At 31.1% G+C, this 14,499-nt stretch overlaps 1 protein-coding gene across 1 annotated transcript; it reads left to right on the forward strand.

Moving 5' to 3' along the window:
- The first annotated feature begins 4,953 nt into the window (after positions 1-4,953).
- LOC147064691 (solute carrier family 25 member 35-like) lies at positions 4,954-13,971 on the forward strand. Its single transcript, XM_085958110.1, has 5 exons — positions 4,954-5,024; positions 5,668-5,914; positions 8,638-8,888; positions 12,858-13,076; positions 13,640-13,971. The coding sequence occupies exons 2-5, from the start codon at positions 5,676-5,678 to the stop codon at positions 13,840-13,842; spliced, it is 912 nt and encodes a 303-aa protein (XP_085814236.1). The 5' UTR covers positions 4,954-5,024; positions 5,668-5,675; the 3' UTR covers positions 13,843-13,971.
- Positions 13,972-14,499: the final 528 nt, after the last annotated feature.

The following is a 14,499-nucleotide window of genomic DNA, read 5'->3' on the forward strand; positions in this document are numbered from 1 at the left end:
TTTATTAATTCAGATGATCCATATATTTGGACAATTTTGTAGTTGTTTTGTTATCTGCTAATAAAATGGAAAAGATTGAGAATTGTCATTCAATCTTATAAACCTCATAAATCCAACATAACTTTTTTCCAACATAATTTTTGTTTTAAATGGAGTTTTGAAATTCAAAAAATAACTTGAAACTCCATATAAAATTTTCTGCTCTGTGTATTAGGTATTTTTTAAATGATTATATCGTCACTGTGTTATGTCGATTTGGTTGAAAGTTATAAATCTCCAATGTGATGTATTCCTACCAAATTTTATGATGAACATAACTAAATAACTCAATTGTGCACATCGGGGAAAATTTACACGCACTCACGGTGTTCAATTGTGGTAAAATTTATAATAAACAGACTGCCATATCCACGTTTAAAGCATTTTTTGCAAAAAATATGAACAAATTCTATAATTTTATTATCCAAAATAGTGTAAATAATTTTACTCCACTGAACTGCATTATTATTTCGTCACTGTTCTGGCAGAAGACACTAATTCAAAAAATGACATATTGAGTTAGTTATACCAAAATATTCCTTATTTAAAACTTTACCGTCTGGAAACCTTCTTAATAAATAAACAGTCTTTATTTTAAAGTCATCCTTTTTACGATTACTTAATAAACTCACATGATAGACCATTTCAAACATTTTATCAACTTCTAAGTCAAATTATTCAAAAGTAGTATTCTCCAGTTAGTGTGTTCTGCCAGAACAGAGACGATTTATTTAATTATTTTGTTTTAGATTTTTTAGACAGTTTTTTTGTCTCTATCTCCTAAACATGGTTTAGCCACATATTTCAGGTGCAGCAACTTATGTGTTATTGGTGCAAGAATTTTACACAGATGTATTACATTTACAGTTTTACATGATAATGTTAGGTACATAGTATATTCAATATTTTTTTTTTATTTATGAGTTATACAAGGTAGACTGACGATATTATTATAATACAAAATGCATTTTATACAGAAATATAGCTGATTATTCAAAGACTCATTCCTAATGTGGGAATTGTTTGACATGTTATTATAATTTTTAGTACAAATTAGAATAATTTTATCTGCAGAATTTAATGGCTTATAAGTCAAGTCAGAATTTATTATCACCCCCACCAGCATAGCATGTCGAGTAGACTTCAACTTAATTAATGATAACATAATACATAGGTGACTCTATTTAGAATCAATCGTGTTATTACTATGTAATATATGTTTTTAAATCATTCATTATTTTGCTATATAAAACTCTTAATTCACCACAAAGTTAATGGTGAATCCAATAAAAAGACATGTAATAACTTTTTTTTTATTAACAATTTCTCATTATTTCTAAATCAGTTTGTGAACAAAAAATCCATGAAAACACTTTTACAACTACAAAATAATGATTAGACAAACTAGTTTAATTCAATGCTTTATTCAATATCTTGATGTGTACATAATCTAAAAAAAATCTATTCATCATAATATTATGAATTTGATTGTTGAATGATTACTAGTAAAACAATAATCCACTAATTTGATATGTCGATTGTGTTTATTTTTGTTTGAGTGAATTAATGTTTTTTTAATATTTATTGATAATGAATAAATGAGACGCTAAATAGCAATGGATTATCATATTTAGCCGGTTCTATGCTTTCAGCAAGTTTTCTCACTCTATGAGGCCGTGATCGACAGGCCGCACATACAAATTTTGTGTGTTATCTCATCCGACATTAAACTCAAATTATTAGCCACTGTCGATTGATTTGTATAATCTAAAACTTTAAACACACAGTGACATCTGTTTGAGTAATTATGAAATACTCGATCATAAATTATCGGTATTACGGCGATTGCAGTAAGAGCTTTGCTCTTCATTCAATGTGTGTCGTTAAAAATCTGCGACCTGTCAGATACTGCCATAGTAATATCGTGAGCCATAGAAAATGTTAATGATGCTTCCAATAAGAGCAAACCCAATATGTCTTTTAAAAGCTAGCTTTGTTGTATTTGGTTCCATTGCATTAGTATGTGTAAGCGAATTTTATCGCATACAAACGCGTTTCTAGTTTCCCCTTTCCAGTAATTTTTTTAATACTTCCCAGAATACTTGTGAATACCAGTGATTTTCAACATGTGTGCAGTGAAGATTATTTATTTTTCTACATTGATCATAATTCGTCAACAATTGTGACTTATGATTCTGGATGTATGTTATTTATAGACAAAAGATATAGTAATTTTTATACATAATCGAATTACCAACATTAATAATTAGTTAAAAATTGGTTTTCTAAAGACTTTATTTATTTTCTTGAAGATAAGAAATTTGTTTTATTTTATTGTAGGATTGTTGGTTGTTTTTGATGTCTAAGAGAATAGGTTCCTTTAATAAAAAAAAAAAAAAAAGAATAGGTTCCTATTATACTGGGCACTGCAAACAGTTTTAACATTATGTTAGTACCTAACTAATTTTTGTGTAACTAATGTTTTATGTGATTTTAACTAACAGTTAGTTAATGAATCTTGGTCAAAACTTTTTTAGTCACTAGCAATAAAATTTAGTCTTAGTTGGTTTTTGTTGCTCTAATTCTTTTTTGTTGATTGTTGTACAATTGTTATAATAAACTATTACAAAAAAACACAAACTTGTTTCATTTCATTAGTACACATTTCCATATATCAGACATGTCCAACTTCAAGCGCTCGAAATGGAAAATTTTACGAACCGGCTAAATAATTTTCACAAAATATTAACCTACCTAGTTATCTAATTTTATAAAAATGATTGTGTTAGATTTTTAATTGTTCAGGAAGAAGAAAAACATAGTAATTTAACTATCGAGCGAAATTTAACAATTTTATTCCAAAAATACACTTGGAATTTTTTTTTACAAATAAGCTGCACTGTGAAGTAATACACCATTTTAGCTTCTCTTTTATATATAAAGAAAATTTATATAATGAGCGGAGTTCCATATAAGATACTGGAAATTTGGCACCTGCACCTGTTTTGTGTGAAGAACGATTAGGTTTAGGTGTTCGAAATTTTATGTGAGCATAGAAAACATGCTTCAAAACAAATGCCATCAAAATCCCATTTTTTGTCAAAAACTGGTTTGTAGATTAATACGTCCAGTGCTCAAAACACGCCTGGCATGTGGCCGTGTATGTGGTAGATACATATACATTCACTGCTGACCAGTTAATTACCACATTTAATTATGATAATTATCGAGCACTGACCGAGTTGTGGTAATTAACTGGTCTATGCTCAGATGGTCAAATTATTTTTTCCACAAGACAGGAGCGATAGTTTTGGAGATTTCATGAACCGGAATGCCGCTCCAGTCATTTCAAGTTCTGACTATTCTGTGTCGAAACTGGTAGTGATCCACCACACTGTCATTCTTAAACATAATATCATATTTGGCTGAGGACACTGAGGTGTTGCAAATTAGACAACAGCACTTATTTTTAATGATCACAGATTTATTCAATTTAAATTTTTGTTATGAAAATTATGTTTTGGGCACTCATCGTCTGGATTGGTCTTCTACTGTGCAAAGAGCCTAAGATGAAATATGCATCAGCTTAAAGCGCGTGGATTCACATTATCATCATCATGGTGATGACACTGTACCTACACCTAATTCAGATTACAATCATAGATAATACACATAAATTACAATTCTCAAGATTCCACAAGTTGCCCTGCCCTTAGGCAACTCAAAATGTTGCCATCTACATATCATTTTTCAATCTCTTGTATGTCAATTCCTCAACTACTATATTTCTCAGCCATTTTAACCAAAGAAATACAATATAACATTAAATTTACATTTCCACCGACGCTTAGACCTATGTATATATAGGAATCCTTAGAACCACAGGCGAAAAAGAATATTGTTAATACAAATACTACTATTATAACATTATGTTTGTAATGTTCGTAATTCTTCCATGATTTGCTGCCCCTAAATAGATATACCATAATGAATAATGATATTTACCAACCAATGTCATGGAATGTTCTTTTGTCATAAGTATCACTCTGAGTCAACTAGTTATCTGCTTGTGAAAATGATTTTTGTGAAAGATTAAATGAATACGTGTATTAATTAAGGCGCTAAGTACCAAAAACATAAAAACTGACATTTTTATAGAAAAATGTTCTACATACCAACGCCAATAACTTCAACTATAGTCTAAGTGCCTCAAGCAAGTCAAAAAAATACAGCAAAATAATTAAACCTGTCGACGTTGTAAGTCCGTTGGCGTGTTTTATTTATAATGGTGTAAGTAGCACTGCAGTGATCAACGGCATTCAATATAAAATAGCTAATGATGGTGTGTTGACACTTGCGAGTTCTTAATACCTAAAATTATAGAAGCTGCCGTGATTGCTTCACACTGTAAAACTACATTTTTCAAAAGGTCTGCTTCATGAAATTTTACTGCCATGACTCGGTATTTTGTAACTACAGGCAATACTACTTTTTGGTACTTAGAGCCTTATTTAATACACGTATTCAAATATCTTTCACATCATAATTTCAGTAATTGGAAATAGGTGATGACTAATTATTATAATTATTCATATGTAATACATATTATTTTGAAAACATACTAGGTACACCCGATCCTCTTTTTTGCATGACTTTTTTTTTGCACAGTTTCGAAATAACACGGTTCAACCTTTTTACTGCCAGTAGGTGTATGTATGGCGGTACCTTGCACGCTGCGAATTTTATTGCAAAAATAAAATCGATTTACGTTTTAAGTGGTAAAACGAATTTTGTTTCAATTCTAAGTATGTGTATTCCGAATTTGTCGTTGTGTGTTCAAAATATTTGTATGTTTAAAATAATTGATTTACCTTCCCGTTTAAAGCGGGACGTCCAAAGATTTATTTGTATGAGCGGCGTTCACGTTCACGGAAAAGTTTGGGTCTTAAGACGTCATTGGCAGCCATCCGGTTAAAAAAAAATAGGTACCGATTATTTGTTATTTACACTAATTTTTTTGCTTTAAAAACTAACTAGAATAAAAATACGTATGTATGTACATATTTATCAAAAAATAGCACGCCACTGGTGCATACATATGTTGTCACCGGATACCGCCCAGACATACATACGTACATACATGGCGCCATTAGTCAGTCACTTCGGGTTTGATACAGGCACGTTTATTGTCAAGTAGCGACACTTGAGTGACTATATTTCTCTATGCTAAATTTAATTTAAATCGAAAACTATGTATTTTTATGTATAAATAATAAATAAATTCGATTTTGTATGGGCACCTTATCTTTTTTTACGCGGTTTTGTTTTGCACAGTAGTCTTCGGTACGTATACCCCGTGCAAAAAGAGGATCGAGTGTATTTTATACATATAAAGTTTTGAAGTTCTCAGAGTGTACAGTAAAGTAAAATCTTCTACCAGTAGATGGCATTCATAAATAATCATTTATTTTAAATTGATTCACTTGATTCAATAATTCATTTTAATCAACTTAATAATCATTTATGTAATATGTAATCACATTCAATATACCATTAATTAATTCATGTTATATTCTTAACTATACACCTATAAGTAGTAGTTATGAGATAGTTTGTTCTTCTTTTTAGGCTAAAGAATGGATTTCGCAATTGGAGGAGTTGCTGCAATGTGTGCTTGCCTCTTCACAAATCCATTAGAGGTAGTAAAGACTAGGATGCAGCTGCAGGGTGAATTGGAAGCAAGGGGAAAATATGCCATCTATTATCGAAATGTCCCACATGGACTCTGGGCTATTGCTCGTTCTGACGGAATAACAGCACTTCAAAAGGGGCTAGTACCGGCACTTTGGTTCCAGTTGTTTTTAAATGGCTTCAGGTGAGATAGATTATTGTTATTATCAGTACTACAACTGGTGATATACTAGTTGAGTGAGCTATGGCAGTGATCCGGAACTTTTTTTCAATACGGAGTTGCGTTCCATAACTTATTCTAATACTTCGCATATAATGTTCCACAAAATTTTAGATGTCATTAGTGAAGAAGATAATTCCAATGTTTTATTTTTTAATTGGTGAAAAAAAAACAAACAAAAAAAAAGTGTACTCAAGAGCCAGTGTATCTATGGTGTCATAAAAGAACTCTTCCGGGAAAGCACAATTCGCTGCTTGATATCTATGGATACTTTTTTGTTTTTGTGATTTTATGTTTCAGTTATGAATAAACTATAAAGGTAAATTGGATAAAACTATGATATTTTAGGCACAAAATTTATACCTCTAACTCATTTTATTGAAAATCGGACATACCTACGATATTCACTCCAAAATCATGCAAAATTGTGATTAAAATTAAGCTAATGGTATCGAATCTAATTTCGGTATGGTCACAATATTGAACAACGTCGCTATAGGATTTGTTTCCCGAATAGACCAAATGTCAATTTTACAGGAGACGAAAAACAAATTTCATTGTCGTATATTTCAATATCAGTAGATGTATCAATCATTCTTTCTATACTGTATGATTGCAACATTATCTAAGAATAGATTCCAACAATAATATACTGGTATAAATCATTAAATGCACAGAAAATGCGTTTTATTTACAAGTACTCACTGTGGATATTCGGGAAATTTTTAGCGCTCTCTCAGAATAATGGATATTCCGGACAAAACATGGACGTTCGAGATTTAAGACCGTAGCGTATTGCTGCACGGCCCACAGATTACTGAGTGGTCAAAAAGTACGCGCCTCAAATGTTATATTTATTTACACGATAATTGTTAATAATTACCTCTACTATTTAAATACTTAATGATCGTAATTACCCAAGTTCGTATGTAATAATAACATGCGGCAATCGCTTTTTTTTCGGATTAAGTAATAAAATAGTTTTTAAGTAATTAACTATTTTTTCATTGAACGAATAATTCACAAGATTTAAGAATGTACCATTCTAATAATTGAACATACTTACATAATTTTTTAAATCACTTCTGAGAAAATATATTATAAGGTATCTACTACTTCAATTACTAACCGACGTCACGGTCATTTCTCCAATATTTTATGATGGTACTTACTCGTACTTGCTAACAATTTTATATTAATACTTTTTCCAAAAAAAAAAAATCTTTTTATATATATCTGTATATTATTATATCTATATATTTCTATAATTGACAATTAAGCTTATTACAAACCACCAAATAAATACTATATATTTACTATTGTAAGGAATAACAACACAACATAATAGCATGTATAAATTAATTACCATTGGCTGCTAATATTAGGTAGGTACCAATATCCTAAGTATATAATATCCACCAAATAAATAGTTACTAATATATATATTAAATTAAATTAACTATCAGCGCATTCAAAAATAAATAATAGCATCGCCTTTATTTTCATAGAAATACCTAGATTAAAAGTAAAATAAAGACAAACAATGTTTGATTAATAATAATTTGAAATAATAATTATTTTTTACGTCATAGTACCTAGTTGCCGGGTCATACTGTAGATTTCATATAACCGTTGGGATTTTGTGTCATTTATCAAAACAAAATGCAGTTATTTAGGTTAAAATACTCACTTCCACAACTCTACTGTAAGTTCAGGGCGAACTGGTGATGTATCAGCTATGAATGATCTCTTCAAATTTGATGAATTCACTATTAAAACAATAGTAACGTTAAAAACAATATCAATAAGACGAAATTTGAAAGAAGTCTCCGGACGGCCGAAAAATATGAAAGTGGGTGTGATTGTTTTAGAGCTAGACAGCGTTGAATGTGGGAGCGAGATGCACGGCGTGAGCGCGGTTTGATTGGCTAAAGTCATATTCGGGAAATAAACACTCAGCCAGAGATATATTTCGACCGAAATTAACTTGGATATTCAGGTACGAATAGTTGGATATTCGAGAGAACACCACGGAGTAATTGTAACTTAACATGGCGTATTCGGGTTTTTTAAAAAAATATCTCTGTTCCTAGATAAAAATATTTTGTTTTTATAAATGATTTGCGTAGAGTTCGATAAAAGAAATTGAACTGCATTAAAATGTCGATTTCGACAAGAATGGATATTCGGGAAACAAATCCTATAGCGACGATAAATAAAAAAGATTTTAAGTTATACACATTTAATTTTTTTTATAGAAAACTAGGTAAGTAGGTATGTTTTTAAAATAATTAAAAAGTATGAATTTTAAAAATATTTTCGCTGTATTAGAGAAAACTCAATAAACTAAATTTTAATGATAAACATAACCATTAAATAATATTATGTAATAATAAGATGTGAATATTCCCATCTTTGATTTTGAAGCGAGCTTCATATTTTTTCGCTAGGTGCCTCTACAGATAAGTTTGTGGGACTGTAGTTAGATGTCCCAATCATGATAATTATCTGATAACATTCATTTCATCTATCAAACAATTCATATAGATTGTAAAATTGCACTACACGTTTTTTCACTACCTGTCGTATTTTTTTTTAATGTTTTGTTACCATTCCTACAATAATATTATGGAAGGTTCGAATATTATTTTTAATCACACTATTTTTTTCATATTCTTTTTTACCAGATTGGGGACATATCAAGTAGCTGACAGTTTTGGCCTTATAAGAAATGATTCCGGTGAGACACGGTTAATGCCGAGCTTATTTTTTGGTGCCTTAGGAGGAACTCTGGGCGCGGCATCTGGTAGCCCATTCTATTTGACAAAAACCCGACTGCAAGCACAAGCTGCCTCAGAAATCGCAGTGGGATATCAACACAAACTCAATGGGATGAGTGAAGCTTTAGTGAATATTTATAAAAGTGACGGAATCAAAGGTTTGTTTATTATAGTATACTAAAGTAATATTTATATAAAATTAAATTGGGATATGTATAAATAAGTCACTTTTGATAAACTTTGTTTTTTATTCACCAAATTTGAGAATGTAATATTCTTTATTGGACGTACCTATATAATTTGAAAACACCTCAGAAACATACATATAAGAAAAAAATAAGACACTGGACGGGACTCAAAATTGCATCCATCAGATTCTGGCTAAGGTGGTTTACCAAATGAGCCACCTACATCCTACATAATTATAATGAAGACAACTGGTGGTCATACAACTGAAGCACTTATCAAATTTTGTCAATATGCCTTTGTTGTTTGTTTAAATTTTAATAATATCTATAATAAATGTAACAAATGATTACGAACAAAGGCTGTGAGCATCTGATATAAATAGTGCACACTAAGCTTTGTCAGTCATACATATTTGTTTTCATTGAATTAAGAATACAAATCGCAGATGGTGCTAGTTAGTATTTTAAAATCAATTAAACCCTGCTAAAACCAATCTACTAGTTTAGGTAATATATTTGTTATCTGCACTTATCTTATACACCCTCTCAGGTTCGAATCCTGGGTCTGACAAGTACACATATTGTTTTTCAATTTGTGTATGAGTCAGAGTATGGACCTAATAGGCTGAGCAAGTGGCTGACATCCATTTCTTGTAAAAACAATGTCTGTCAATACAAACCTTCACTCTGTGGAGGTCCATATGATCCTATTAGGATCGGACATGGTCGAAAAAAAATGGGTTATCTGACAAAAATAGTGCAGACTTTTTCAGTTATACTTCTATCGCGGTGGAACGGCGTTCCGGCACCTTTTTTCACGGTTTTATTTCAAAATCAATTAAACGAAAAAATATTTGCGCTTAAGTAATTACAATAATAATTCGTTAAAATGATAAAATAAGGTACAGGTGGAAGCCATTTTGAATGTTGGCGTGTTAGTGAAGTAACCGTATAGTTTAAATAGCAAACCTGCGTATGTAACTAGCTTCATACGTATGTCTTTGCGTATTATGATTTTGACAGTTTGACGTTTATCGCATGGCGGCATCTGCGTATATTGTTATTTACGTTTGTTTAGTCAGTTTGTGTTACGATTACGTGTTGTGCAACTATTTTATATATTATTTAGTGCAACCCCAAGTTTAAATATGAAAAAAATTTCCTGTTACTTCTCAACCACCGGCAGCGGCGCCGATTCCGCAAATAAAAAGCTCAAAACAGTAACAGAAACGATGACAGAAAATATGGAAATATCGGTACATGTAGATGTTCCTGAATCATCTCGAGCTGATCTCGGGGATCAAGGTCGAACTCAAAACGATTGGCCAGACTGCTGGTCATTAGATCAAAAAAACGATTTTTGCTCAAAAAACGAATGGTTGAACGTACACAAAATGAAACTTGGCTGCACAATTTGCAGAAACGTTGGAACTCTTGGAACTGAAACGACAATGGGAATGAAAATATCCAAAGAATGGGCCAATAATGAAATCACGTATTCTGGGAAAGAGAGGAAGCTACAATTGGGGTCACTTCGAAAATTTTTTTTCGATCACAGAGGATCTATTGCACACAAAGCAGCGTTAAAAATCATTTCTGAAGCCAAAAAAAAGCAGATTGAAAATACTTTTTTAAAATCGTTATCTCGCGAAAAAGTAATAACAGCAAACATTTTTCGAACTGCATATAAAGTAGCTAAGGAAAATCAATCATTCAATATGTTTGAAAGTGAAATTAATCTCCAAGAACTAAATGGGATCGAAATGGGTCATATTCTCCATTCCACTAACGCATGTGTTAACATTGTAAATCATATATGTGATGAAATGAGAAAAAATGTTTTCAAAGAAATTGTTCAATCGAAAAATATAATTTCTTTGATAATTGATGAGTCTACCACCATAAGCCAAAAAACCACCCTCATTGTGTATGTTCGATGCTGTGTCGAAAGTGTTGGAATGAATTCACCAATTAATTTGTTTTTGGATTTGATTGAACTTAAAGACGTAACGGCAAAAGGAATATTTGAATCATTACTCCAATCTCTTGATTTATATGGGATGACAGAAGAATATTTAAAAAAATATTTAGTTTCGGTTGCATGCGACGGCGCTGCTGTGATGTTAGGTTCTAAAAATGGAGTGAAAAAATTGCTGACAGAAAAATTTCCTTCAATTATAGTTTGGCATTGTACTAATCACAGATTAGAATTATCAGTAAGTGATGTTGTAAAGAAAATTTCAGGGATCAATAAATTCAAATCATTTATTGATAAACTTTATGTTTTATACCATGCGTCGCCGAAAAATAATAGAGAGTTGCATTTATGTGCAGAATCACTAGGCGTTGAGGTACTGAAAATCGGAAGAGTTTTAAGTACCCGATGGGTGGCATCTAGTTTTCGTTCAGTTTCGGCTGTGTGGAATAATTATGAATCCCTTGTGCGTCATTTTGAAGAAGCGATGAATGATCCTACAAGAGATAAAAATGACAAGTGTACTTACAGTGGCTTAAAGAACAAAATAACATCAACAGCATTTTTATTGGATCTAGCATTGATGTGCGACGCTCTCCAAGAATTGTCGGAACTTAGTTTGGACCTACAAAATTGCAATGTGAACCTTTACATTGCAAATCGAAAAATAAATGAACTCGTTCAAGTTTTTGAAGAAAGAAAACAGAATTTTGGACCCTATTATAAATGTGCTGCAGCTGCTATAAGCAATCTGCATTTTCGTGAAGTTTTACTTCACGAAAAAGTTTCTAAAAATGATCCTCCTATTGATCCGAAAATATTTTATTCCACGTTGAAAACGTCAATTGAAAAAAGGCTGCTAGATAATAAAGATGTTGAGTCGCGTACTTGACCAAAAATATTGGCCTGAAGACATTGATAATCGGTTGACATTTGGAGAGATGGAAATTAGAAACATTTCGATCAGGCTACAACTAGATGAACGAGAAATGATTCGTGGATTTCGCGAATACATTCTCGAAAAGACATATTCTGAAAAACTCTTGCGTTTGGTATATGTTGATAGGTGGTTACTTAAAGGAAGACATTCGGCCTTAGACTCTAACACTAAGAAAAGGAATCGAGATGATGTATCAGACGAGAATTGGAAAAAACTTTGGAAATCACTCTAAACTTTTATTCAAGTTCATAAATAAATACATTACATATGTATTTACAATTATATTTTAAATTTAGTCTTATTTAGTCTTATTTGTACAATATATTTCAAATATAATGTATGTATTTTATTGTTTCTGTAGCTTTGTTTTGACTAAAATAAAAAATTATCGTAAAAATCAACCTTTTTTTGGTTCGCTTCGTGGCATAGCTCCTTTAAATTTCATTTAAGTGACATTTGAATATAATTTTATTTAGTAAAAAGCTTGACATGAAGTGAGTTCCGGCACCTTTTTTTTTTTTAAAAAAAAGCCCAGGTTATACTTATCAGTTTTCATTAAATTAGGAATACATATTATTACAGATAGTGTTGGCTAGTTTTATAAAATTCATTAAGCCATGCTTAAACCAATCCATAATAGATAGATGTATATTTTTTGACTATTTATCTATTATGGTTTGGCTTATGCTTCAATTTTAAAAACTAACGAACACTATCTGCTATTCGTAGTCTTAGTTCAATGACTGACAAAGCTTAGTGTGCACTATTCATGTTGGATCTTAACAGCCTACCTCCACCCTTGGCCACTGTATACGGTGAATTATTACATCATTTTTATTCAGTTATTAAAATATACCGGTCATCATTGTCCTAGGACCTAGAGAAGTGTTCAAAATATTATTCATGTAATGTAATGTTAATAAAAATTAATACGATGACATCTGTTATAAAAGAATACAATGTTTTTCAATTGTTAAAACTATACAATATTACTGTTTCCAATCATTTCTGTTTTATTATTTAGGCTTGTACAGAGGTGTCATTTCTTCCATTCCTCGCGCAGCAGTAGGCTCTGCATCACAACTGGCAACCTTTTCCAGATGCAAGGAATATCTTAATGAGAATAATGTGTTCCCTAATTCTCCTCTACTGACAACATTTGTAGCTGCTAACTTAGGTGGAATTGTTATGACCTTATTGATGACGCCATTTGACGTTGTGGCCACCAGGTTATACAATCAAGGTTAGCAAGAAACATTTATTATAAGGCTTCAAAACAAAATTAACCTGATTGGGGATTTTCGTCTAATCATACATTTATTTACAAAATGTTTTTATACCACATTATAATGTTTGACATACAAATAACGATGTACGTACACCATATCAGGGATGTAGTGCTAAATAAAATACTGCGACCCCTGGTCAACTAATCTTGTACCTAATTAAACTGAAAAAATAGAAAAGGATTTACTGAAATTATCTTCAGCAATTTTTGTAGAGAAACCACAGAAGGCTCCAATCGGCAGAAGAAGCGTGGCTTAAGCGCCGGTCTATAGTGTCGAGGGTCCCAGGTTCGAATCCTGGGTCTGGCAAGTACACATATTGTTTTTCAATTTGTGTATGAGTCAGAGTATGGACCTATTAGGTTGAGCAAGTGGGTGACATCCATTTCTCGTAAAAATAAAATTTGTTAATACAAACCTTCACTCTGTGGATGCCGATATGATCCTATTAGGATCGGACATGGTCGAAAGAAAAAAAATACTATATTATTTTTGTTTATGGCTACTCTTTGTTTTGTAGGTGTTGATCAAAAAGGTGGAGGGCTTCTTTATAAAGGTGTTGCAGATTGCTTCATAAAAATGTCAAAGACGGAAGGATTTCTTGGATTTTATAAAGGATTAGGGCCATCTTATCTTCGCCTGGGTCCTCACACAGTACTTGTTTTGGTATTCTGGGATCAACTGAAAGGACTTAGAGATTATTTAACTAAAGAAGAAGAATGACAAAGAACCTGTCGAAGTTTTAATAGATCAATTTTATATTTATAAATTATCCATTGGTTACCAAAAAAGTGTTCATTTTGTATGTGCTTAGTAAAATATTATACCTACTGTTTTTGATCAATATTAGTTAGTCTGTTATATATACATTAAAGTTATTACGTTATAAAAGATGTAATCGTGTGGTTTCATCAATAATTATTACTTAAAACCACACTAGGTAGTATTAAATAGTTTTTAATTATTGTTGGAAAAATACGAAGCTTGCAATGTGAGACATTTTTTTGATAATTCACAATTTCAACTGTATTAATTAATAAATATGTACCTATCTGAAAACATTAAAAAGAAAAATATATTTTTTTTAAGTCAAAGATAAACTTACAATTATTGTAAAGATTCAGAATTTGTTATATATTTATGTTCACAGTTACGTTATTATTACATTATATTTTATGGTCATATTTATTATTAAAATTTAGTTTATTAAGTTTTCAATTTTTTCTCATACAGATTTCTGACTAATTCATAGTTTTAATATTTATTTTAAGAAACATCGATTTTTATAAAATATAAATGTGCATAACTTGAAATCCTTTTTATTTATATCAAATCGAGCTTCAATATTGGGACCATACCTAAATAAGATTTCATATAAAT

Source organism: Rhyacophila brunnea, unplaced genomic scaffold (genome assembly GCF_057557595.1).
Source record: "Rhyacophila brunnea isolate RB1 unplaced genomic scaffold, BYU_Rbru_1.0 scaffold_7, whole genome shotgun sequence".
NCBI classification, from domain to species: domain Eukaryota; kingdom Metazoa; phylum Arthropoda; class Insecta; order Trichoptera; family Rhyacophilidae; genus Rhyacophila; species Rhyacophila brunnea.